This window comes from Trachypithecus francoisi, unplaced genomic scaffold (genome assembly GCF_009764315.1).
Source record: "Trachypithecus francoisi isolate TF-2019V2 unplaced genomic scaffold, Tfra_2.0 Lachesis_group8, whole genome shotgun sequence".
NCBI classification, from domain to species: domain Eukaryota; kingdom Metazoa; phylum Chordata; class Mammalia; order Primates; family Cercopithecidae; genus Trachypithecus; species Trachypithecus francoisi.
The window spans coordinates 9507512-9534406 of NW_022681473.1; the positions used below are offsets into that span (position 1 = coordinate 9507512).

Sequence of the window (26895 nt, forward strand, 5' to 3'; positions counted from 1 at the left end):
CAAAGTGTTATTTTATGATTCACTCAACAAATGTGAGAATGCCTTTTTTCTGAGCCAGGAGCCATGTAAGCAGCTGGATATAGAGAGATGAATGAGGCATTGTCCTCACTTCTGGATATTTCACAGTCAAGTCAGGAAACAGACATGTTAACACAGTTGCAATAGAGATTTAATAAGATAATTAATATAGAATGTACATTTCTGGAGTTGGCACAAAAGAGGAAGGCTAGCTCTCCTTTGTTTAGAACAGAGACAAATGTATATTGACCTGGATCTTTTTGCTTTTTCTTTTTTTTTTTTTAGAGACCCAGGCTGAAGTGCAGTGGTGTGATCATAGCTCACTGTGACCTCAAACCCCTGGGCTCAAATGATCCTCTATTTCAACCTCCTGAGTAGCTGGGACTACAGGCGCACACCACCCTGTCTGGATAATTTATTTATTTATTTTTTTGAGGCAAGATTTTCTCCGTCATCCAGGCTGGAGTGCAGTCGTGTCATTATGGCTCACTGCAGCCTCGACCACCCAGGCTCAAGTGATTCTCTCACCTCAGTCTCCCAAGTAGCTGGGAGTACAGACACGAGCCATTACATCAGGCTAAGTTTTGCATTTGTTTGTAGAGACGGGTCTCCCTATGTTGCCCATGCTGGTCTCAAACTCCTGGGCTCAAGTGATCCTCCCACCGTGGCTTCCCAAAGTGCTGGGATTATAGGCACGAACCGCTGTAGCTAGCCCTTGACTTGGGTCTTAAAGAAAGAGTAGATTTTCTTAGCCAGCTGTAGGTGAAGAGTATTTCAAGCACAAGGAATATTATGTGCAGAAACATAGCATATTATAGAAACAGGAAGAGGCTGGGGTGATTGCAGCCTGGATTGTCGCAGGAAAAGAGGTTAGAGGAAGGCACAGTCAAATTTCGGGTGGGATTTTCTGAGAAGATTCGACTTTAACCTACAGGCACTGAGAAGCTTTGAAGAGTTTTCAGCAGAGTCGTAACATGGTGGGAGTGGACCACTTTGTTATGCTGTGGTGTATGGATTTCAGGGTGAAAAGAGTGGCTGTAGAGGGCGTCATCTCCTAGGCTTATTAATGTTCCAAGGAGAGGGACTGATCAGGGCCTGGCCTTACCAAGGCTGGGCCTGGGCAGTGCCAGTGGAAATGGAGGGATGATAATGATTTCTAGGACTTTAGTTTTGTTTTTAGGGTTTTAGAAGGTGGAGCCAATAGAATCCGGTGATTGGCCTGACAAAAGGAGCAAGTGCTCTCTGGGTGCCTAACTTGATCAGGGAATTTAGTGGGGTAAGAAGAGGGTTATGAGGCCCACCTTAGACATATTGAGTGTGAGAAGCCTATGAGACACTCAGAGACAGCGGCTCTAAAGGCAGATGGGTACATAGGTCAAGAGCACGGGAGAGAGGTTTGTATCAGAAACACTGAAAAGTTCTCATCACAGCAGTATTTAGTAAGGCATATCTGTTACCTGTGCCAAAAGGGTCAGGCTGGGGATGGGTAGGGAGACTGACCAAGAGGAGGCTATTGCAGGAAACCAGGCACAAGGGGTACGGCCAGAGGCTATGATGACCTAGGATTGCAGTGGAGAAGGGCAAAGGTGATTCTGTGCTCCTGGGTGTGTATTCTTCTGTGCACCAAGGAGATAGATAACACTGAGCTCAGTGTTGCAGTGAGGCTGATGTGTGACATTGCATGTGAGAGTCAGTACGGTGCCCAGCACATGGCTAACTAATGGCATCTCTGGATCCTGTGAGGGCAGTGTGGGGCATGTAGTGGGAGCTCAGGCAGCACTGGTTGAAAGCAGGGGCTTTGCTAAGCACTTGACTGTGGGAGTGGAGGTGTCGAGAATGACTTCAGTGGTGGAGTTTAGATGTCAGAGAGTTGGCCGAGCAATTACATTGCTGGGCGGACACATAGTGATACAGGACTGGCACTCAGGGAGGAGGCCGGGACTACCCGTGCAGGTTTGGGAGTCTCTGAGCACAAAAGTGAGCCAACACTGAGGATAGCGAGGAGAAGTAAGAGGAATGTGGAGGGCAGGGGCCAAGCCTGAAGGGGGCCTGAGGTGGCAGGGGAGGGGCATAGGTGAATCAGCAGAAAGCAAAGGGCAGCAGAGGAAGAGAGATATGTGAGTTTCTAGGTGCTGTCTCTCCAAAGCCAGAAACAAACCAAGCCTGGCTGTTTCAACTTCTTGAGCATAGCATGATGTACATTTCTGGCAGGTGGAAATATGTTTTGAAATACCTGCCATGTTGGATTATCTAGAAATCACTACACCTCCTTATTTGCACAGGTGCTGGTGAGACAATTGTGCTGACTGACCAGGGTCTTAGCATACTGGGACCAAAGAAATCCTGGCACAACAGTCTTCACGAGAGCCAAAGGTTTTCCTGAGGGCCCCTTTATTAGCCAGCTCCCCCCATAAATGTAATGTGATTCAGTTTACTTAAGAAAACTATTGCCAGGCGCAGTGGCTCACGCCTGTAATCCCAGCACTTTGGGAAGCCGAGGTGGGTGGATCACAAGGTCAGGAGATCGAGACCATCCTGGCTAAGACGGTGAAACCCCGTCTCTGCTAAAAATACAAAAAATTAGCTGGGCGCGTTGGCAGGCACCTGTAGTCCCAGCTACTCGGGAGGCTGAGACAGGAGAATGGCGTGAACCCGGGAGGCGGAGCTTGCAGTGAGCCGAGATCATGCCACTGCACTCCAGCCTGGGTGATAAGCAAGACTCCATCTCAAAAAAAAAAAAAAAAAAAAAGAAAGAAAACTATATTACTGGGCACTGTGGCTCACACCTGTAATCCAGCACTTTGGGAGGCCGAGGCGGGCCGATCACCTGAGGTCGGGAGTTCGAGACTAGCCTGACCAACATGGAGAAATCCTGTTTCTACTGAAAATACAAAAATTAGCTAGGTGTGGTGGCGCATGCCGGAAGCTGAGGCAGGAGAATCACTTGAACCCGGGAGGCGGAGGTTGCCGTGAGCCAAGATCGCACCATTGCACTCCAGTCTGGGCAACAAGAGCAGAACTCCATCTCAAAAAAAAGAAAGAAAGAAAACTATTGGATACATAGCTTTTAGGTGATGCAGCTGTCCGATAGAAGCAGCTCTGTGTTGTAGAGGAGTGTGTTTGTAACACATATTGACATGGAAAGACTGTGTGTGTAGGTTTAGGAAATGGAAGATAGAAAGAGAGCTGTGTTCATTGCTGGCTGTGTGTCTTTAGCCACTGGAGTCACTGTGGGGTGGTGGTGTGTGTGTCTAGTGTTATGTAGTGGATTACTGTGCAGGTATTGGTGCTTGCATTCAGCCTGTGTATGTGCGTGGATTATGGGAGTGGTATGAGGTATGACAAATGACTGTTTGTTTTCAGAGTATAGCTACCTCTCTGTGAGTGAATGAACAGATATCACCAAATGGGGTTGGAGGTAGGAGGAGATAGTGTTTGCATGCATGAGTGTGTACTGGATAGTTGTGTGTACACAAGTGTGTATCCTGGGGCCTGCACATGCAAGTATGTGTTTCCCCACTGGGTTTGTGTGTTTGTAGATTGTGCTGTTTCTCCCTTCCTGCCTATTGCTTCATCTAAAGGCTCCCAGGAGGTGGGCACATGGCAAATGTTTGGAGCTGGGGGCACCTCCATCCTCTTACAAAGCAGATCAGAGCTCAGCCTGCTTGAGGAGTTATAGCTTAGTTGAAGGAATTGTCTCCATCTTCTCTTTGTTCCGTCTTCTCCCTTGACCCATTTGGTGAGCTCCAAGGCCCAGCCCAGGCAGGGCCCTAATAGGTGAGGTCTGCCTGTCCAAAGAATGTGGCGTGGTCTAGCTCTGGGCCCAGTGTGGCCTACTGAATTTGGACTCTCTTCCCCCACTGGCATGGCCATCCAACCTGGGGAGCCTTGGCCTCATCCAGATGTTAAGAAGACGTTTGTCCTAGAATCAGAATCAGAGTCAGAAGAGGCCTCAGAAACTATCCAGTCCACCCCTCTCATTTTTGCAGAAGAGGCAGTAGGGACTCAGAGAGGTTAAGTGAATAGGATGAAAGTCACACAGTGCTGCGTGGCAGAATCATGTTTGCTCACTCTTTTCACCCCCGGGAGGGTCAGGGGCTGTAGGTGGTTGGGTCCTGTGTACAGAGGCTTTATATGTGAATTGTGTGAGATGGTGTGTGTCACTGGATTGCTAAGTGCCTATGTGTGTCAGTGTGTCACTGAGCATGAGTGTGTCTCTAGTAAACCCTGGGAGACAATTAGTGGTGTGAGTGTGTCCCCATGTCTCTGAGATGCAATGGAATGCAGGGGAGGAGCCTGTCTGGGGAAACTGGGAAGCCTGACTGCCACTCTTGGCCCTGCCTCAGATTCTCTGTGTGACTTTGAGTGGTTACTTCCCTGTCCTGGGCCTCAGTTTCCTGAAATGTAACCTGAGGCTTGGGTGTGATGGGTACTGGCTGACTGTGTGTGAGGTTCTGACTCAGGGAGTAGCTCTGTCTCTGCCTCATCCCCAACATAGCTGTTTCTTGAGATTTGGGCCTTCCACGTTGGGAGACTCATGTCAGGGTCTGGGTGGGCTTGGACTCCTCTCTCCCCTTGGAGCCCCTGTCTGTGGTACCTTTGCTAACAGCCCTCCTTTTTCTTCTCTCTCTGCCTCCCCCTTCTCCAAACCTCGCTGGCTGCAGAGGAGCACCCCATGGAAGGTGAGTGAAGCCTCCTGGTCGCTGGGGTAGTGGATCTGTTGCTATGGGGATCCTACATGAGGGGCTGTCGTTGGCTACCCAAGGACTCCCTTTCCTGCCATGTTTATGGCCTCTCTGGAGAAGGATGGCTGGGATCCTCCCTTGGCTGCCTTGCCCCACTCTCTTGCGTCCCCTCTTCATGGGTTTCAGGGGAGCTGCTGACTGGCCTTTCTTCTTAGGGAAGAGATGAGCGGTGGGGGTGGAGGGACGGGGCTGACAGGATTCCGAAGTGCCCAGAAATAATTGGGTAGACAACGTTTAGCCCAGCCCAAGTTAAGAAACTTAGAAAGGCAATTTTGCCAGATGCTGGGGCAGGCTGGGGTGGGCTGTTGCCCCAGAAACCTGTGCTTGGGGGAAATCTGCCCTGGAGTCTGGTGCCACTGTGCAGGGCTCAGGGGACTGGAGGGTGGTGGAGTGCACTGGCAGAGTAGGGGGTCAGGGGTGTATAGTTGGGGCAGCTTCTCTGTCCCACTGTGATCAGCACTTGCTACTTGCAGCAGGCCCCTAGCCGCTGCCCCACAGGTTGCTAGGTAGGAGTGGTCTGCTTCTTCCTTCATCCAGGTCAGAGGGCAAGGGTAGGGCTTCTGCCTCTCTCTGAGATCTCTCTGTTCTTTCTCTAGCTCCTGTTTTGTTGGCCTCTTCTCCCTGTCCAGTTTCTGTCTTTACCTCCTTTTCTCTACGACTCTGTCCCTGGACCATGTGTCTCTCCTTCCCCAGGCTCTCTCTGGGTTTCTGTCATTCTCTGACTCTTTCTCTAGCAGTTTGGCTTTCCCTGTGTTTCTTTTCCTTCTCTGGGGTGGACTGAGAGCGGGAAGAAGGTAGTCTTGGCTTGAAGGCTGTGTTGAAGATGAGCTCACATAGCCACCATGAAGAAGGCTGCAGAACAGGCATGAGGTGGCATTCTAGTCCCTTCTCCTGGGAAGGAGGAGTGGGAGGGCAAGGGTGTCCCTGGGGAGGAGCAGAGGAAAGTGCCAAGGATGCAGTAGTCATGGGAAAGAAAGGCAGCAAAGGGCTCTTTGCCTGAGTGTGGGGCTGGAACCCATTTTTCCTTGTGATGTCCATGGTCTGACTTGTCTCTCTTGGAAATCTCTTCTCCTTGGGGTCCTTAGGTCCCCTGGGCCCAGCTGGCAGATGTGTGTGTGTGTGTGTGTGTGTGTGTGAGTATGTCTGCATACACATACATGTATACAGCTCTGCTGGTCTCTGTGTCTCTGTGCACGCCTGAGGATATATGCTGTGTACATGTAACATGATTTTGTGTCTGAGTGCGTGGGTGTGCTCTGCGCCTCCATCGATGCATATGTGGTGTGGCCCACATTTCTGTATGCCTGTGTAGAGCATCAGCATCTTTGTGTGTCTGCATCTGTGTTTGCATCTCCGTGTGTCAGTGTTTACCTCTGTGTGTGTGTCAGAGAGAGAGTCTGCGTGTCTGGGTGGACGCAGCCTTCTGAGGGCTGGAGATAAGATTTAGTGCTGATGTGACTTTTACTTGCTCTTGATGTCATGTTTCCTCCGGAACAAAGGGAGAGATGGAGGGAGGAAGAGAGAAAGGGAAAAAATGGTGGAGGAGAGAAAAAAGGAAGGAGCAGAGAGATGGAGGAAGGAGAGGGGGCAAGTGAAGGGGTGGGAAGAGAAAGACTCAAGCCTCAAGCTGTAGGAAGCAGCAGGAACGGGGAGCAACTTGGCCAAAAGAAGAAAGGCAGGGGGGTACTTGGGAAGAAGGAGTCTGGCGGGAGTAGGGGAGAGGAAAGGGGCTGATAGACAGGGACAAGAAGGGAAGCTGGGCTTTGGGGACCCATGGGGAAAGAGGCCTGTGGATGCCACCTCACTGTTTCTTTGGGTGGCGTGGTGGTCTGCTGGTTTAGATGTGGCACTGTGGGTGCCTGCATGTCAGTGGCTGTGCAGGGCTGTGTATTGGAGGCTGTGTGTGTGTGTGTGTATACATACCTAGGAGTCTGATGCATCTCTATGTCACTCTGTGACATGTCTTTGTGCCTGCTTTTGTGTCTCTTAACCTTGTCACCTATCACCATCTTTCTTTCTATGGTGGTTCTCTCTGGGGTTTCAGTAGGAGAGTTAGGGGATGAGACTGAAGGTGGGGAGGTGGGTTTAGCAGGTGGTGGTTCCACGTGGGTAGGCTGGGGGCTTCCTCTGTGGCACTGTGCTCTAGACTCTGCAGCCCTCTTTATATCTCTAAGGAGTCCTCTGTACCTTCGCCCTCTTCCCACTTGACACTGTGCCCGAGGCCTAGCTTTCTCCAGGAACCCCAAGATCCTGCTTTGCAGCCCCTGCCGAGCACCTCCTTTTTCCTCCCAGCCTCTTGTGGCAGGGCAAAGAGAACCAGAAGTAGCTGGATAAAGTGCCCTAGGAAGGGACCCTTGGCAGTGCCATCCATCACTGCCAGTCTCTTCTCCAATGGTGGGAGGAGGGGCTGATGTCACAGGTGGATGTGGGGAAGTGAATACCCCAGTAGGGCTGGGGGCCAGGAGGAGGGGGCAGAGATTTCAGATTAGCAGGGAGACAGACTTTAGGGAGAAAACCCTGGGGCCAGCTGGGGCTGAGCCAGGGGTAGACAGGAAGGGAACCAGCCTCCCCTTCACCAAGATGGCTGGTGCTGTCACGCCTGAGGGAGCTGAGCAGCTGGTTGCCGTGGTGACAGAGGGAGACTGCCGAATGCTAATGAGGCTGGCGAGGAGCTGGGCAGTGGAAGGGTCTGGGAGAGGGAGATGTGGCTTCCCCCAGCAGCAGTCAGGCCTGTGGGAGACAGAGGGTGGGTTCACAGGGCACCCGGCTCCTGGGCTGGGGATGGGCAGAGGCCTGGATTCTCAAGGGTGGGAGCCTGAGAGCAAGGCTGCTTCTGACAGGGAATGTTGGATGTGGGTTGAGGGCTCTGGGTCTGGGTCCTGGGTTTAGGGGGTTTGGACAGAGATGCTGGTAGTTCTTGGGGAAAGGGTTGGTGGCAGAGTAGGAGGGTATTCAGAATAAGGAATGAGGAGACTTGGTTCAAATGCCTGGGTCCTTACTTGTGTCATGGATAAAAACCTACGTCCTCCCAAGAGCTGTTCAGTCCTAAGGCTGCCCTCAGCGGCTGTGGCCTCCTCCTCCAAGTGGCCTCAGACTCAGACGTGGGGAGAAAGGAATGCCACCCTAGAGAGATGGGGCAAAGAGGGAAATGTGAACCATGTGGCCACGTCCTTCCTGGCCTCCTCACTGCCTTTCCTCTTGGAACCCAGGCATCCTGGCCCCCGTCTCAGAAATACTTATAACTCTTTAACCTTGCTACTTCCATCCTGGCCCCAGCTTTCTATCCCTAGGGTTAACATCTCATTGCCACAGCAGTGGGACTGGTTTCCAAGGGTGACAGTGGCACTGCAGGGCTGTTCCCTTTCCTACCCTCTTGGCCAGACACCACAGGGGAGTGAGTGGGACTGGGGGGGCTCTGAGGTTTGGTGGAGCTGGCTGGACATCTCAGGGAGCCCTGGGGTCTCAGACCAGCTGTGGGGCCTGGTGCTGCCAGCCTCTCTAGAAGAGAGCGTTCCTTGGCTGGTGCCCGTTGGGGACAAGGGTACTGATCCAGTGGGCCAGATTCCTTCCCACTAAGGCTGGGGAGGGATACTTTGGGTTAGGGCTGACAAGGCTGTCTCAAGGGGCCAGTGTAATTCTGGATGGAAATCCTAGCTGATCTTCCTATCAGTCCATTTTCTATTTTCAAAATCCAGCTTTTGGTCATTTGAGAGAGGTCCTGGCCAGAGAAAGGGGGTCTGTAATTTATGAATGGTGCACTTGGACCTTTCAGAGAGCTGGGCCTCCTCCCATAGGGCTTGGCTGTCCTCTTTGGACCTTGCTGTCTGAGAGCTCTGAGCCCAGTCTCTCAGTGTCTCCGTAGATTGTACCGTCTCTTACCTGCTTCCTCTCTAATTTTGTCCTCTTGAACCCCAGTTTCCTCTTAGAACCCAGGTGTGCAGGGTCCCTACTATCCCTACAGAGGTTATTGGGAAGGGTACCTGGGAGGATTAGAACCCAACAGATGCCCTTCCAAACCCCGCTTTAGTGGAGGATCCTTTTAGGCCCGGGTTCTTTATAGCCCCCATCTTTCCCCCTTTTCTGTCAGCACCCTAGGGGTAACTGGGATTAGGGGTGTTGGGGGGTTGGAGGCCCCCTTGCCCGCTTAATCCCATGCTAACAGGACACTCTCTCTCTCTCCAGGTGGCTTTGATTTTTGTGTCGTGTTTTATTTTCTCCTCCATCTGAATCGTTTTTCTCGTTGACCGTTTTTTTTTCTCTCCGCCTCCCGGAAGAAAAAAAAAAAGAAAAAAAGAAAAAGGAAAAAGCAACCCTCCCAGCCTAATGCTTCTCCTCCTTTTCCTTTTTTTTTTTTCCCGGCAAGAAGAAAAAAAGAAACCAAAATCTCCTCTCCCCCCTGCAGCGATTCCCCGCCCCCTCCTTCCTCCAGTTCTGCCTGTACCCTTCTCACCCTCTCTGAAGCCCCTAATCTCTCTTTCTCTCTTCCCCTGTTATGCCCTCCACCCGCTGTTTCGGCATCGGGCCCCTCTCCTCAGCTCCTGGGCTGGGGCTCCCCCCCCCCGATGTCTGTCACAAGTTAAAAAGGGTTTTTAAATTGTGGCAGCAAAAGCTTTTTTCTCCCTTCTCTCTGGCTGATTTTGATGACTTGTGTTTTCTTTGTTTCTTTCCCCTTTTCTTTCTTTTTTCTTCTTTTTCTTTCTTTCTTTCTTTCTCTCCTTCCCCTTTCCAAGGTCCGGCTCACCTGACGTTAAACAGCGAAGGTATGGTTTGAAGTTTTGGTTTGGTTTGGATTGGATTGGATTGCCCCCAACCTGCGCCTGGATTTTCTGATCTTCTCCCTGTCCCTCCCCTGTCCCCTTCCCCTCCTCCACCTGTCCTGACACCTTCCTTCCTTTCCTACCCGCTTCCTTTGCCATTTCTTAATTTTATTTGGGGGGTGCTGGGGTGGGGGTGGGGGCCTGCCCTTGTCTGTGTGCTCCCCTCTCCCTTGCCCACCCTGAAGCACTCCATCCACCCACATCTCACCTTGGTTTCTGACATCAAGAGATGTTTGAACTCCTGCCGTTGTCTCCAGTCACCATTTTTTTGCGTTTTCCTGGTAGTGTATCTTGCTTTTTTTCTTTCTCATGGTGGTGTTTGATTTCCTTCCACTCATTCTAATCATTCTTTCTTTTCTATGGACCTAAGTAACAAGAGAAAAGCATGGGCTGGAGAAAGAGGGTCTTAGGCAGTCTCATCACCCTCACCCTGCTACTGTGGGAGGCCCCCATCCATGACTAGAAGGGAATGGGAGTAGAGTTGTAGGGTCTCTGCCTTTCCACAGTGTGCATTCCCAACCCCCTGCCCACCCGCACGCCTTCACCCTTGTGTCTTTTGAACGTCTCTTTTTTTTTTTGAGACGGAGTCTCGCTCCGTCACCCAGGCTGGAGTGTAGTGGCGCCATCTCAGCTCACTGCAAGCTCTGCCTCCCGGGTTCACACCATTCTTCTGCCTTAGCCTCCCAAGTAGCTGGGACTGCAGGCGCCCACCACTATGCCCGGCTAATTTTTTTGTATTTTTAGTAGAGACAGAGTTTCACCATGTTAGCCAGGATGGTCTCGATCTCCTGACCTCGTGATCCGCCCGTCTTGGCCTCCCAAAGTGCTGGGATTACATTGAACATCTCTTAACCTTACTTAACAGATGACGACATTGAGGACCAGAGAGATGCAATGACTCGTTAGTGATTCCACAGCCCTAATTGGTGGTATGGTTGGGACTAGGCATTTAATTTTAGCACTCCTTTGACTAAGTGCCTACCATCTTTGAGAGCCCTGGTGTTAAGTAAACCTGGAGTCCTGTCTGAGCTCCTCCAGCTCTGGCCTACTCCAGCCCTCTGCTGTCACTGATTCTCTCTGAGCTCAGGGTTTTGGCCTTCTAGACCCTTTGGCACTGTTGGACCTGCCCAGTTCAGCCCTCTGTTAGGGGGTCATCTTACGGAGGAACCTAGTGGGGTCCTTAGCCTATAGGCAGGACCAAGATTGGGCTACAGGGAGAAACTCGTATAGATATGAAATCTGGGTTGGATTTAGGTCTGGGGAGGTAGAGGCCTTGGAGTCTTGCAGGGATGTGAAATTATGGCAAGAAGTGTGGGGAAAGAAGAAGTCCCAAATGGAGAGTCTGGAGTAGGAGCCCTGGTTGGTTCACTCACATCCTTCTTGCCTCTCAGTGCCTGGTTCTATGGGTGCTGGCTGTGGCTCCCCTTTGTCATAAGGGAAGGCCCTCCCAAAGGATCTCAGAAAGCCCCCCTGGAAAGTTCCACAGCTCAAGTATTATTCTAGTTCAAGTTTGGGGATTTGCAACTGGTGTTGGAGTAAGAGCCCATATAGGGACTTTTCCCCTTCATCACTGAGTTTTCTCATCCTGAAGCTATCCTGTGGATCTGGAAGTAGGGCTGGGTACCTGGAAGCCAGGTGCTGAGTATACAGGTTCACTGGCAGGGGGAGAGGTGGGGTGAAGAGTTCAAGCCGGCCTGGAACCCAGACATGGTAACATGTGCCCACCAGGGCCTTTGGACTGAGGCCCAGGTGCTGCTGATGAGGGGGGTGGTGGGGAGTGAGAAATAACTCCTGAGAAAAGACTTGCCCACATCCAGGCTGAGCTCCAGGCAGGATCTCCTTTGACGTGCACAGCCGTTTTGTAGGCATGATGGTGGGATGAAAAACAGACAGGAATTACAGGAAGCCCCTGGAAATCTCTGGGAAGCTCTGGGGTCTAACTGGCAAAGAACTGGACAAGGGTGAGCTTCTGAGCACTCACTGTGGTGAATAAAGCAGGTGTGAATGGCCTCAAGGTGTAGTGAGAACCTCAAGGACAGGAAAGAACAGAAGAGGAACTTGGGGTGTAAATCTGGAGAAGTTTCTGGATGAGAGGGGTGCCTGTGTCAGGCTTTTGAACAAGTTGGGAAGTGTGAGCTTGACCCAGCATAAAGGGTGTGAGCAAAGGTGCAGAGTGGTGGGGAGAATGTGCCTCATGAAGGAGGCTAGGAGAATGAGCAGGCAGTTGGAAGGGGGAACTGGGGGCCTCCAGTGCTGAGGGCTGGCCTGTTTGCCTGCTGTGGGGAAGGAGGGATCCTGCACTCATGGTGAGGCCTCTGTTCCTCTGCCCAGTCTCCCCACCCCAGGCAAAGAGTGGAAGTCGGTGATCATGAGTCTGATGGGGTCTGTGGGGCTGATTGTCCTCGGTTTGTCAAGCAGCTCCTTCCTTAGAGGTCTTGAAGGCAAGGGAGTCCCCAGAAAAGCCTCTTCTCCCCTGTCCCTGCAAGCAGCACCTCCACCCTGGAGAGGGCCCTTCATCCCCTCAAGGCTGGGGAGGGACTGGCTCGGTAGCCCCTGTGCCTGACTCCCCAATTCTGCTTCTCCAGTAGGGTCCTTACTGTTCTCCGAGGGGGGGGCCGGGAGAGGAGGAGCCGGCGATGTGCACCAGCCAACAAAAGGTCAGTGATTCCCATGGTCCCCAGAGAGCCCAGCCCTCATCCTGCTGCAGGCTAACTGTGCTTCCTGGGGGGAAGCCAAGTCAATGCAGGCACATCCCCTTGTCCTCTCTGAGGCCTGTGGGAACTAATGGGCCTGTTCCCTGAGTGCCATTCCAAAGGCCCCATTAGCTGCCCTGGTGTGAAGGGCCACACACCGCCATTTCTTTCGCAAAGCTCAGTTATTCTGATGACCTCTTTCTAGAACACAGGTATCTTTTTTTGTGGCAGTTGTTCAGACTGATCCCTGGGAAGTGTCTGTTTCTTTGGTAAGGCAACCAGGCAGCAGGGCAACCCCAATTTAACCATCAAATTCTGGAAGCCTGCTAGGTGCCCAGTCCAGAGAGATTCTGGTTGGGAGCTGTGGCCAGCACAGGGCCTTTAAGCCTGCTTGGGGGCTCTAGCTCCTTTTTCTGTACTGAGGCTGCCTCTCTTAAGATAATCTCTTTCCTAAGAAGTTTGCAAGCCACTATAACAAGTCCTCAAGGAACTCTAGTGGGTGCCAAGCACTGGGGCTATGGAGTCCTATTTCCATTCTTTAGTCTGCTCTTCTGTTTGCCTGGATTTCTGCCATCCTTGTCCTCTCTCCAATGACTTGGTGTATCTCTTTCGTCTGACTCTTAAAAAAGCAGGCAGGCCATCCACACTGGAAGTCTCCTTGAATACCCCAGGTGGACCTGGTCACTTGTGGTATTTCCTTTGTCCACACTTCCCACTAGAAAGCTCCTCACACTGTATCATAACTGTCACTTTACCTGTTTGCTTCCCAAACTAGACCAAGCTCCCTGAGGCCAGGGATTGGATATTTTTGTTCCTATGCCCCTGGTCCTTTACACAGCTCTTGGCACATAAGTAGCCGTGTGCTCAGCAAATTTATTTTACATGAGCCAATGGGCTCTGTTCCCAAGGGGCTGATTGATATTCTAACACATAACTACAATAAAGTGTGGTCCATGCAAAGTATATGAAAAGTGTAGGCTCTTTTCAGAGGAGTTAATTTATTCATTGAGGCCAGGCACGGTGGCTCATGCCTGTAATCCCAACACTTTGAGAGGCCGAGGTGGGAGGATCGCTTGAGGCCAGGAGTTCAAAACCAGCCTGGCAACATGGTGAGACTCCATCTCAAAAAAAAAAAAGAGATTCCTTGAGAAAGAGAGGAGACACAGGGAGAGGCAGAAAGTTACCAACAGGCACGAGTCATTTATTTGTGGAATGCTTTACAGTTGAGGAAGCTGGACACCACCCTTTCTCTTTCTGAGATGCCCACAGCAGCCTGTGCAGTTATTGATGATCAGCTCCATTTTCCAGAGGGGGAAACTGGGACTTAGAGCCCAGCTTTGTGACCAGCCAAGGTCACAAAGTTGGTGGTGGAGCCAGCGCTAGCACCCAGGTCTTCTTTCTCACATCACATTTCCTCTCTAGGGAGCAGTACAAGATGTTACTAGGCAGTAAGTGCCAAGTGAGCAGAACAGACAGCTGTAGAGCTCGAGAGTAGGGAGGGCGGAGGGGCGCGCTGGAGACCTTCCCAGAGGAGGTCTGGGAACTGGGCCTGGAAAGGAGGCAGCTGCTCTGTCCCTCATGCATGGGACTCAAAAATGCAGGACCACAACAACTAGTCTCTAGCTACATTCATCTTCACTGGGGACACTTGTAGGGCTACAGACTCCCCAACTGTGGGAAATAAACGAGCATCAGCTATTATCCTCCTTCCTGGGTCGGAGCAATTAGGGGCGGTAACTGTGCAAGCGCTGCTGGGAGTCGTAGTTCCCAGTCGCGCCGGAGTGGCGAGATGGGGGAGAGCGCCCCCTGGTGCTTCAGGGCTTGTTCAGCCCAGATCTGGTTTGTGCTCTGCTGAGCCCCTTGGTCGCCCCCACAGGCTCACCCCAGTAGAATCCCTCCACCAGTCCCTTGAAGTCATGCCCCGACCTCCCCTACTCAGCTTCTCTCTCTCTCTCCTCACCATCTTCGGGTTTTCTTTCCACACTTGCTCATCTCTTTTCTGTCCCTCTTCTCAAAGGCTTTCAGGTTCTCTTTGGCTGCTCCTCAGGCCTCTTGGCATCTCTGGGCTGACCCAGGTCTCTGGTGGCAAAGGGACTGGAGCCCGTGGAGGCGCAGGTTCCGGAGTAGCTAGCTTTGCCACCTGCCCCAGGAGACTGGAGGCAGAGCTGAGGAGTTGAGGAATGGCTTCGTTTCTCCACTTGGCCTTGGCAGCCACGGTCCAGCCCCAGACCTGCCTCTGTCCTTTTTGCTGGCCTCTTTTGTTCTGTCCAAATCACTTTTTCACACAGTTGCCTTATTCTTTTCTTTCTTTCTGTTTGACTCTCTTTAATGGTATTTTCTTTGACTACAGTGAAGGTGAGGGAGTGGGAGGAGTGGCTTCTGGGTGGGACTAGTACATGTGGCAAAACCAAGGTCAAACACATTCCTTTTTCTGGTCCTTGAGCCCCCTGGTTCTCCCGGTGCCTGGGCAGCAGGTTTCGTTGCTATGGAAACAGCAAGGCCCCAGAAAGCCATGGTTTCTGTTCCCTAGAGGTCCCTGTCCACTTTCATTTCTGGCTCTCTTCCCATCTCCTGTACCTGTCCCCGCAGGGCTTGCTCCTTTATCCAGATAGCCGCGCTCATCCCCTCTTGCTCCCTCACAGTCCTGAGCCTTCTTCATTTCTTGTCTGTCTCTGCGATGGTTCACCTTTCCCCGGCTCTGCCTCACCTCCCTCCTCCTTGCCATTCTTCCCTGCCTTCCCCTCTTGTCTCTGCTGGGGTCCTCACTTTTGCTTTCTGGCCCTCCCCACTGGTACCCTAAGTAGACAGAGAAAGGGATTCAGACTGTCCCGATATTGCCCAGGCCCCCACCAGCCTTGCTGTCCTGTGGCCTCAGGAAACCAGGCCTTGCCAGCTGCAGCAAGTGCTGTGCCAGGCTCAGGGGCAGCAGCTGGTGCCTTGGCATCCGGAGGCAGTGGGGACAGAGGCTGTGGGCAGCCTGCCCAGAGAGAGAGAAACAGGCTGTGTGTGGAGGGGAGGGGATCTGCAGAATCTGCACTCCAAGACCCCCCCGCCACCACCCCATTGCCTCAACACATAGCACTGCTGCTGAGCCCTGCCCCCACCAGGGGAAGGCAAGTGCCTCCTGGTGGCCCTGCGTGCACCCTGGCATTGTGCCTGTTCTTGCCTGGGCCTTGGGAGCATCTATTGAGAATTCCCACATTTGGTTAGCTTGGCCTCTTCATAAAGACTCTCACGGCCAGTGTTGTTTGCCCTGCACCTGTCCTGTGAGGTAGGCAGGGCCAGCTGTGTGCCACTGCTTAATGGCCAGAAGTAGCCACTGGTAGAGCCCAGGTCCTCTGGTTTGTCCTGACTTCATATCCGGTTCTCTTCTCTCTGCTTGCACTCTGGCTTGTGCTGGTGTTGTATGGAAACTTAAACTTCTTGGTACTACTGAGTCATTGTCTTCTCACTTGTTACCAGCTTACAGAACGCTGACAATCCCTCAGGCTCTCCCAGTAGTTTTTGCTTCTGCTTAAAAAGTGCCAGTGGAAGGGCCCTGTGCCAGGTGCCTACGGACATACACGCACATACACAGACATGCGCACACACGAGGCCCAGGCCTACCCTTGCCCTGTCACTCTTTGGGCACACACAGGTCACATCCAGGCACTCTTTGCTCTCCACCTTGGGCCTGTCTGCGCTGTCCTTGGCTTGGAGTAGGGAGCTGGGGGTGGAGATGATAGCTGGGGCGGTGGCCACCCATGTGAGCTCTGCCTGGTGGCCTGTTGCTATCCGGTGCATATCCCTGTCACCTGCATTGCCTTCCTGTGCGTCTTCCTGACCCTTCCCCCATTCCCCCACCTCCCATTCTCCTCATCTGCTCCCTGTTGCACAGCAGGCCTATTGGTCCCATCCCATATGGTGAGGCTGAAACTGTCTTCAGGCACTGAGATTGGCCATCGCTGGAGGAGGGGCAGGAAGGGAGGTGGGCTGTGCATAGGAGGCCCTTGTGGACCCTGCCATATGGGAGGAGCACCCAGGGAAAAGTAAGGCAGAGCCTCTTACTTCCCTTCTATGTCCCTTTGTTAAGGGGAGTGGCCGATGGGAAGGTTGCTGGGGAGGAGACAGTGAGCACCCTCTGCTCTGCCGGGTCCTGTGGCAGAGTAATTGTCAGCTGTCAGTATGGGAGCCACTTAGCAGCCTCCTGGTTTGGAAATGGACACAGGGGACATTGACTTTTGACAGCAGAGACGGCAGGGTCCCGAGAGGATGGTTGACAGGCTGAGGGAGGGAAAGGGGCCTAAAGCTACAGGTTGGGACCTCTGGGATCCTGGTGCCCAGGACCAGTGCCTGGGTTGCTGGACGGGAGAGGGAAGCACTGGCGTACCCTACCCCATTCAGCCTTCTCCCGTTTCCCCACACCATGGCATCCAGGCAAGGAGGAGTTTGTGGCGACCTTCAAAGGCAATGAGTTCTTCTGCTACGACCTGTCACACAACCCCATCCAGAGCAGCACTGACGAGATCACGCTGGCCTTCCGCACCCTGCAACGCAACGGCCTGATGCTGCACACAGGCAAGTCGGCCGACTACGTCAACCTGTCCCTCAAGTCTGGGGCTGTCTGGCTGGTCATCAACCTAGGCTCAGGTGCCTTCGAGGCCCTTGTGGAACCCGTCAATGGCAAGTTCAACGACAATGCCTGGCACGACGTCCGGGTCACCCGAAACCTGCGCCAGGTAGGGGGAGTGAGAAGAAGGCCAGGGATTAGCTATACCTGGGGCAGAATGGGGGTTGGGAGAGGGGGCTGCCGGGAGCTTGTGATGGAGGGATCAGAGCTGGGCAGTGAGGTGTGGTTCTGGAGAAGAACAGGGATTGGGGCTGTAAGGGTCCCAACATAAGGCTGCAGTGGCTGGCAGGCTTCAGAGACCAGGGAACTGAGCTAGGAGGAGGCTCCAGAGCTGCCCCTGGGCAGGATCCTGAGGGTAGGGGAAGGACTGGGCTCAGATTGTTGGGAGCAGCTGGGCTTTCAAGGACTGGGGCTAAGAAATCAGGTGATTTAGCAGGAGGGCAATTCAGGAGATGGGAGGAGTGAGCCAGTGCCTGAATGGGTGTGCCTGGATGCCAGGGGGTGGGGAGGGGGTTCTGTGGAGTGGGCTGGCTTTGGCCTGGTGGAGAAGATGAGGGTGTCCCAACACTTGGGCAGCAAAGCATGAAGGCAAGCCTGTGTTATGTGTGGGGGCAGGATGTGTTCTGCCCCCAGCTGAGGACTTTTTAGGGCAGAGGCAGAGATGGAGCCAGTGAGGTGGTGGCATAGCAGGTGGGTGACAGAGAGCAGGACCAGAGAGGGGGCTTGGCCCCTTATCTCCTCTAGGCAGGACTTCTTTTCCTTCTCTTTCTTTCAGCCCTTGGGAGGGCTGCCAGGCCCTCCCAGCATCCATGGCTTGCTTTCTGCCTCCTCTAGCTCCTGGGCAAGCCCATACAGGTGCTCAGAGACCTTCCTGCGTTGGCTCCTGCAGACAGGAGCTCCTGTTCCCAGATGCTCCCACCAGACAGTTCCTCTTAGCAGTGGTCCTCTTCTCCTTTCCCAAGGCCTCTGGCCAGTCTCTTCCTAGTTATCTTCTCTGAACTTCCTGGTTCTATCGGTGTGGTGGCTAACTTTCCTTGTCTCTCCTCCTGTCATCCTCCTTCTCCTCCCCTTCCTCCCACTGAAAGGCTCGTCAGTGGGCTCAGGATCTTGGCTGGCCTCCCACTCGTCTTACCTGTTCTGATTTCACACCATGGATGATGATCTAGTGGGGATACCTCCTCATTAATGCCACTCCTCCTTGCCAGGAGAACGTAGTGGCTAGTCCTTCTGCTTTTCCTTAGACCTGCCACTACCTGTTGCAGCCGGGCTCCTACTAATGTGCCTATTCTTAGTGGCCCCTGAGTTTCACAGAGTGACATGCTTGGTGGAGTCACTCCTCAATGCAGGACTCCTCTTCTTGTCAAATCATCCCTTTACCCAATCAGAGGGCTGTCCCGTGTTGTCATTACCGAGTGCACCTGAGTGTGTCATGTGCATTTGTGACAGTTTCAGATGCCACACACATTTTGTTGGGGAGTATGGAGGACTCTGGTGCTTTCTGCTCGCTTTGCTGTCTCTATGACCAGTGCTGTCACCTGGTACTGACTTCGGCAAGATGCTCCAAGTTCAGAGTCCCCATGCATCATATGACCAAAAAATACATGGCACATCCATACTGGGAACAGAGGGGGGAAAAAAAGACATGGTCCCTGCCCTTCCAGGAGTTCAGCTCTTGAGGAGACAAGATGAGTCTGTTAAAAGTGACTAGAGCAAAGCCATGCCAGTGCCAAGTGAACAGCAGAAACCTTAAACATCCTATGACTAGAGTGATACCCAAGACGAGGGAGAGGTCTGTGGCTAGGGGAGGTGGGAAAGCCACACAGAGGAGGAGACACTCGGCCTCAGTAGTGCTGAGTGTAGACAGTGACCCTTGGTTGCTTCTTCCTGGGGTTCCCGTAGTCCAGAGTCCAAGCTGGTAACTGATGGAAACCTCTTCCCCTGGATTGTTCTAGCAGAGAGCTCAGAGCAGAGGCAGGTCATATGGACCCTAAAGCAGGTCCTGAGGTCCACAGAGGGTGTCTGCTTAAAGACTTTGATTGGGCATTCTCTTTAAAAAGGGATTCTGGGGGAGTTTCTTGACTCCAGTCCACACCCATAAATATGAAGTGTTGGAGCTGCAGACAAGCAGTCCTCTCTTGGTCATCATGGCTACTAGGGGGAGGTCAGCCTCAGAGCCATGCTCTGGCTCCACTGCCCTCACTCAAGGCCTAGACTGTGGCCAAGTTCATCCTCACCGGGCCCTTCATGGGCCTGTTTTTCCTGGCCTCAAAGAGTAATTTATTGGATCTTGTGTCCCTCGAGCAGTGTTTCTCAGTCACTCAATCGTGTTGTGCTCCCTGGGAGACATTTGGTAACATCTGGAGACATTTTGGGCTGTCGTAACTTGGGGGTGCCACTGTCATCTCATGGTTAGAGGCCAGGATGATGCTGAACACCCTACAGTTTACAGGATAGCCCTCATAACCAAGAATTATCTGACCCCAAATATCAGTAGTGCTGATATGGAGAAGCCCTGCTCAACCAAGTTTCCTTCCTTCCTTCCTTCCTTCCCTCCCTCCCTTCCTTTCTTTTTTAAAGACGGAGTCTCAGTCTGTTGTCCAGGCTGGAGTGCAGTGGCATGATCTTGGCTCACTCCAACCTCCGTCTCCCAGGTTATAGTGATTCTCCTGCCTCAGCCTCCCGAGTAGCTGGGATTACAGATGCCTGCTACCATGCCTAACTAATTTCTGTATTTTTAGTAGAGATGGGGTTTCACCATATTGGCCAGGCTGGTCTCGAACTCCTGACCTCAAATGATCCTCCTGCCTTGGCCTCCCAAAATGCTGGGATTACAGGCATTAGCCACCACACCCGGCCTCAATCAAGTTTTTATAGTGTCTGGGTGACATCCTGGGATTAGAACAACACTTATGTGATAAGAAGGGTGATGATGGGTGGAGTGATTTGAATCAATATTCTGTCTCCCCCACATTTGGTGGGCCAGGAGCAAGGACAGGGAGAAATGACATCTGTCTTCAGCCTTAATTGGATAGAGGGCCAGGATCTGAGAACACTGTGGTTTCCAGGTTATTTTTCTCATTTGATTAGAATGGCCAGGGAGATGGCCTTCTGGGGAGGACCTGCCTGAGAACAAGCACTGAGCGGGTCTCCATTCCCTTTGCTTCTGCAGCCATGGGAGTGGGTCAAAGGCCAGCTCCAAAGATTGGAAGGAGGCAGAATTTCCCTTTTTCCCTTGGACTTGGTAATTATCCCTGGAATCATCTAGAGGCTCTCAGAACATAGCAGTTAGGACCAGGGGCACCTGATGAGACAGTGTCTCGCTCTCTCCTTTCTCTCCTTTCAAATCCAGCCTTTGAGGTCACTGTGATTGGAGGTGTCTCTTGGAGGATCTTGGCAGGAATTATTACCTCTGAGGATTCCCCGAGGTCTATTTTAAATCCTGGGCCCACTCTCCTCCCATACCCAGTATGCTTCCCAACTGCCTCCCACCACCATGCAAGCAGTGTGCAAACCCATTTCCTCATTAGCCAGCACCAAACTTGGAAGACAAGCTGGCTATCCAAATATCACATGGTGCTTCCTCCTGCCCAGCTTGGATAACTCCTCTCCTTGGTGCAGAGGCTTTCAGGAGCTCCTCCAGGTCCCAGAAATGGAGTCGCCAAGGATGCAGTCCTCAAGGATGGAGTCCCTCAAAGATGTGGTCCCCAAGGATGCAGTCCCCAAGGATGGAGTCTCCTAAGGATGCATTCTCCTAGGGATGGAGTCCCTAAGGATAGAGTCCCCTAAAGATACAGTCCCCAAGGATAGAGTCTGCCGAGGATGGAGTCCCCAAGAATGGAGTCCCCAAGGATGGATTCCCCAGTAATGGAGTCCCCCAGGGGCAGAGTACCCTAAAGATGCAGTCCTCAGGAATGGAATCTGCCAAGGATGGAGTCCCCAAGGATGGAATAGCCAAAGATGGAATCCCCAAGAATGGAATCCCCAAGGTTGGAGTCCACCAAGGATGCAGTCCTCGAGGATGGAGTCCACAAACATGCGGTCTTCAAGGGTGGAGTCCACCAAGAATGTAGTCCTCCAAAGATGGAGTCCCCAAGCATGCAGTCCCCAAGGATGGAGTCACTAAGGACGAGGAGACCCCTGGGAGTCTAGGAATGCCTTCCTTAGGAACGCATTCCCCTAAGGATGGAGTCCCCAGGGGTGGAGTCCATCAGGCAATTAGATTCCTTTCCTCTCCTTCCTGCCCAGGCCTTTCTCCCTCTCTGGCATGGCATACATCCTGTCTCAGGGCCTGCTGTGCTGTTCTCCATACTCATCCATGCCAGCTTTCTTAGTTTTTCCCTTTGTTTTCACAGTTCTCCTACAGACACCACTCATTTGCCCTCCTTTCTGCCTGGTGAAATCCTAGATCTGAGGTTTGAGTCAGAAAGACCAGGTTCAAATCCCAGCTCTGCCAATAGTTTGAGTGCTTTTAGGCAAGTTATACAACTTCTGTGAGCTTCAGCTCCTCATCAGCAAAGTGAGAATGAGCCTTTTGATGACTAACTGGGGTATTGCCTTAAAACACTCAACACTGTACCTGGCACGAATTAGTTGTGTTTTTTTTCAATCCTTCAAGCCCAGCTTAAATGCCACCATCTTCATAAAACCTTCCTTGATCCATTCCTCCAGCCAACCTTCCTTCTTGGCTATGTTCTTTGAGCCCTTGGAAACGTGTATTTGAGCCCTCTCGTCACATTCTGCCTGTGTTGTCAATATTTGTGTTCATTCCTTATCTGTACTTCTAGATGGTAAGAAAATTGGTGGCTTAATACCAGCAACTATTGAGTGTTTGTAGTTGTTTTCCTAGTAGTTTTTTTCTGATCCATTTGGTCTCTTTCTTGAAGACAACTGGTAAGGTTTTGGACGCGAGGACCCATGTCCAAAAGTAGCAGATCTAACTACTTCACGTGAGCACTGAACTACTTCTTGTCCTCTTGGGAAAAAACCCTCCAATTCACTTTTTTACTTATTTTATTTAATTTTTTTTTGGCAATAGAGTCTCACTTTGTCTCTCAGGCTGGAGTGCAGTGGCGCAATCTCGGCTCACTGCAACCTCTGCCTCCCAGGTTCAAGCGATTCTCCTGCCTCAGTAGCTGAGCTTACAGGTTCCTGCCACCATGCCCGGCTAATTTTTGTATTTTTAATAGACACGGGGTTTCACCATGTTGGCCAGGCTGCTCTTGAACTGTTGACCTCAAGTGATCCACCTACCTCAGCCTCCCAAAGTACTGGGATTACAGGCATGAGCTACTGCGCCCGACCCTAATTCACTTTACAAGACCAGAAGAACACCTCTCTTGGTCACTCCTCTAAATTTCCTCAGGGCTTTATCTTTCTGTCACAGTACTTCTCAGATCACACTGTAACGTCTCTCCCCACTAGCCCCTGGCCTCAAAGATCTCATTTCTTTTTACTAACTCACCTAATTTTTATGACAACTCTGTGAGGTGGAGATGTTATTCCCATTTTACTGATGAGAAAAAGAAGACACAGAACGTTAAAGAACTTGCTCAAGGTTATCCAGTTAGGAAGTGGTAGAGTTGGAAGTCTGACTTTGAAACCACTCTGATCCTTTGCTTCCAAGTGAGGGCCTCGTTGTTGTCATTGGTGCAAAATGCAAAGGAGGCTGGGGTTTGTCCTGTGCTTCTGTCATTCTTGGATGTTCTCAGATCTTTTTTTTTTTTTTTTTTTTTTTTTTTTTTTTTTTTTTTTGAGGCGGAGTCTCGCTCTGTCGCCCGGACTGGAGTGCAGTGGCCGGATCTCAGCTCACTGCAAGCTCCGCCTCCCGGGTTTTACACCATTCTCTGCCTCAGCCTCCCGAGTAGCTGGGACTACAGGCGCCCGCCACCTCGCCCGGCTAGTTTTTGTATTTTAGTAGAGACGGGTTTTCACCGTGTTAGCCAGGATGGTCTCGATCTCCTACCTCGTGATCCGCCGTCTCGGCCTCCCAAGTGCTGGATTACAGGCTTGAGCCACCGCGCCCGGCCTGGATGTTCTCAGATCTTGAAGCCATTTCAATGTTCTGCTTGTATCTCTGAAAAATGGGTCCCTCTTATGTGCAAGTGAAGTGGGTTCCTCTTCTCTTTGTCTTGAGCTTCTTTTACTCAAGTTCCACAGATTGTCTTCACCCCAGATTTTTATGATTTATGTAAATATTCCCCTCTCTTGGCTTTCTTGAGCAGGCTGGAGCTACACTCAGATTTCAAGGTAGAGATGGGGTATAGTTTTGTCCTGAGGCTCTCCTTTCTGCCTGGTGAATTCCTAGAGCTGGTGTTTGAGTCAGAAAGACTTGGTAAAAATGACCACTTGATATGATGCCTAACTTCTCCCCTCTGTGACTTTGATACCCTTCTCATTCATCATGTGTTGTCATGCTTGTGCTCCTAGGCTCCAGGAGCTCTCTAGCTGTTTCTGTGAGTGGGATAAAGCCTTTGTTGCTCATCTGTTATTCTGAAGCCTCAGCTCTCCAGATCCTGGCCATTGGGAAGGCCTAGGCTGCTGTGTACCCCTTCCCTGTGCTGTGTCCCAGGCCACCAGGAATGGGTTCCAGTGGAAGCTGCATTCTAGAATTTCACGACAATTGCCCCCATAAGCATGATCTCCATTGGACTGGGTCTGGATCCATAATCCCTAGGTCTAGAGGGGCCCCATCTCATCTACTCCAACCCTACTATTTTTAAGAGGAAAGCTGGATCTCTCATCAAATTTGTGGAAGGCCCAAGGGTTAGAACTCACATCTCTTTCTTCTCAGTCCTGATTTTTTTTTTTTTTTTTTGAGACAGTCTCGCTCTGTCGCCCAGGGTGGAGTGCAGTGGCGTGATCTCGGCTCACTGTAAGCTCCGCCTCCCAGGTTCACACCATTCTCCTGCCTCAGCCTCCCGAGTAGCTGGGACTACAGGGACCTGCCACCACGCCCTGCTAATTTTTTGTATTTTTAGTAGAGATGGGGTTTCACCATATTAGCCAGGATGGTCTTGATCTCCTGCCCTCGTGATCTGCCCGCCTTAGCCTCCCAAAGTGCTGGGATTACAGGCGTGAGCCACCGCACCCCACCATCAATCCTGATTCTTAATTTGCTGTTCTGCTTGTTAAAATGGAATCTTCTTCTTAAAGTTGAAAACATTTAAATCTTATTTTATTCTCCACAACCAGTTCTAACTCAAAGAGTAGTAGTTGGATTTTTACCTCCAATGCCTTTTTCTTCCTGCCTTGTTTGACTAGGGCAGTGAAACCAGACAACACTTACCTTTTTGGGTCTGGTTGTTTAGCTGCCCTGAAGCTAATTGTTCCTTGTTCTGACTAGTTGGCCTCTTCATTTCATGACAGTCCTACCAGCCGCCAGTACTAATCCTCTTATCACACGCTATCCCCTGGCTCCCATCACTGCACCTGCAATTAGACTCTTCTCTTGCTATGTAAACTGCTTCTGCATCACTAATAATTAATACTGGTTATTCAGCACTTCTTCTGGCTGCTAAATATTGAATTCTGTTATTTTTAATTATACGAGGCCCTTATTCATTATCTTACTGAATTAGTCCTGTGCCCACTGGTTATAACAACTCTCTAACTAATGGATCTGTCCCTAGAATACCTCTCCTTCTCACAATCACACTCTCTGGGGTTTAGTATTTAACAGGCATCAAGCAATAATGTCCCTCCATCTCTAATACTCTTAAGTAAAGCTGCCTCAGTGCCTCTGACATGTCCTCCCCAAAGACAGGGATAATTTGGAAGGTGGTTGTTGCTGCTGTCTGTGGCAATGAGAAGAGAAAATGAACTTAGAGCCACATGAGAGTGGGGACACTAGAGACTAGGGTAGAAAGAGTGCGCTTATAGCTTAGGGAAAAGTCAGGGATTTTAGAGGTTCCTTTTTATGGGTGTAGGGGAGTGAATTTCTGGTGCTGGCTCTGGGGAATGGAGACTCAGGGGTTTATGGGTGTACATGAAAGGAGGCTGTGCTGCCGGGATGGCCTTACCAATTCTAGAGACTGGTAGAGGTGGTGGTGGTGGGCACTTGATTCTGGGAGGGACAATAGCCCGGAGAGTAAGAGAATGGGGTTGGGGTGATTGAAGAGCCTGGAGAACTTTTGGTGAAAGTTCTGAAAAGTCAAGGTGGACATGTGGGAGGAGTTGGCTATGGGTGGGAGATGGGGAGGAGAGGGAGGAGGGTCTGCAATAATTTGATATAATGTATGAGCCATCTGCCAGCCCATGGAGGGCAACATTTCCTTTTCCCTGTGCTGGTGGCGACTTACTCTCTCTTCCTTTCTTAAGGATGAGAAGAAAAAAAAAACAAAAACAAAAACCAAAAACAGAGGAGCTGCCCCTCTCCTCAGTGACTCTCAGGATCGATTTGCGTATTCTCCATCCCCAGGAAAAGCAGGCATCCATGGTCCCTCCTATGCTCCTTGGGAACCCCTTCCTTTTGCCTCCAAAATGAAATTGCCTCTCATTCTTGCCAGTCCTTTGATTCTCCAGGGGTGATGCCCACTCTTCTTCCAGCCTGATAGCCAGCTGGCCCATCACCAACTGGTTAATCCATTGACCCGGCATGGCCACTGGTCAGCCAGTTGGCCAGCACCAACTCGCTCTTTAGCCAGTTCTCTGGAAAGCCATCTGGTTGATCAGTTAGCCAACAAACCTGTAAGTCCATGGCTCCAACCAATAGCCCAATCCTCCTCACAGCCCTTGTTCCCTCCCTTCCTTCCCCTAAACTCTCTAACATTTCAGCTGATAGGACTTACTAATACTGCATAATTGGGTCTGCTTCTTAATCCCCTGCCTTCCCTCTCTCACCCTCTGTTGGAAAACCCCGTTGCCGACTCTGTGTGTGTTACTAACGCGCTTATAACCCAGGGGACCAAGGGATGGGCAGGGACAGGTGGGGCAAGGTATGAATGAAAAACCGAACTAACCTTTCTGTCTCATCTGCGGAATGTCGGCCATCTTTAAGTCTTTGGTTTCTTGGTCCAGTTCTTTTGTTGTTTTCTTCTCTACTAACCAAGGTCTCTAACTGTTCCCCTTCTCTGCAGACGGCTCTTCTTCGGGGAGGGGATGAGCGGGGAGAGGAATCCAGAGGAGGGATGGGGGAGGGATGGGGAGAAGAGGGGACTTAATTTTTGTGTGTGTTTTATTTCTCCTCCCCCCATTACAATTTAATTTTCTTTAAGCAAATACTTTCACTGAACCTAAGGTGGGAGGGTTGGAACAAACAACCAAATATATATAGATATATATTTTTTCCTCCTTCCTTGAGTTTCACAGTTGGTCATTTTATTTTTCTTTTCTTTTCATTCTGTTCTTTTGTTGTTGTGTTTGTTGTTGTTTTTTGACATCCCCCTCCTCCCCATCCCCCCATATCTCCGGTGAAGCACGCAGGGATTGGACACGCTATGGTAAACAAACTGCATTATCTGGTAGATATCACTCTAATTGTCTTACCGTTTGGTTTGCCGTGGGTTTTTTTAACTGTTCGATTCTCCCTCTTTTGTTTCCTCTCCCTGTTTGGTTTTTTGGTTGTTTTGCTCTTCCAATTTTTTTTTGCGTCCTGGACAATCTTTAGATTTTGCTTCTCTTTTAGTTTCCCTCTTTCCCTTTTCTTTCTTTTTTGGTCCAAACTGAAATACAAAAGACAAATGGAAATCGAGGAATTTGGCTTGTCCCTGCTGTAATCCCTAACTCCTGAATTCAGATTCCTGGCCAGAGAGACCTGGGGGCAGGCCCCATGTTCATCGGCTCTGGTTAGACCAGCCCCGATGCCAGGCTTCTTATTTCTATTGCTTTATTTTGTTCTTTTCCCTCCCCTCCCTTGTTTTTTCTCTTTGATTTAGTTTCTTGGTCCCCTGAAAATCCATGGAAAACACCATCCCATGACATGCTATGCTCTGCTCACTGTCAGCTCCCTGGACAGGGCCCCTCAAGTTTGGGAAGGGGGCTGGGGGTGAGACCTCCAGTGGCAGCCAGCGGGGTGG

The 26895-nt window shown here is 51.2% G+C and overlaps 1 protein-coding gene across 15 annotated transcripts in view; it reads left to right on the forward strand.

Annotated features, from left to right (window-relative positions):
• Window positions 1-26895, forward strand: part of NRXN2 (neurexin 2) — a 118285-nt gene that overhangs the window by 20538 nt on the left and 70852 nt on the right. For 10 of the 15 annotated variants that reach the window (XM_033207312.1, XM_033207309.1, XM_033207310.1 and 7 more), the window contains 5 exons: window positions 4683-4700; window positions 9494-9523; window positions 12166-12237; window positions 16690-16991; window positions 26296-26319. In XM_033207312.1, the coding sequence (XP_033063203.1) occupies window positions 4683-4700; window positions 9494-9523; window positions 12166-12237; window positions 16690-16991; window positions 26296-26319 (446 nt within the window). The remainder of the gene's footprint in view (window positions 1-4682; window positions 4701-9493; window positions 9524-12165; window positions 12238-16689; window positions 16992-26295; window positions 26320-26895) is intronic. The other 5 variants (XM_033207311.1, XM_033207299.1, XM_033207300.1 and 2 more) reach the window with 3 other exon arrangements.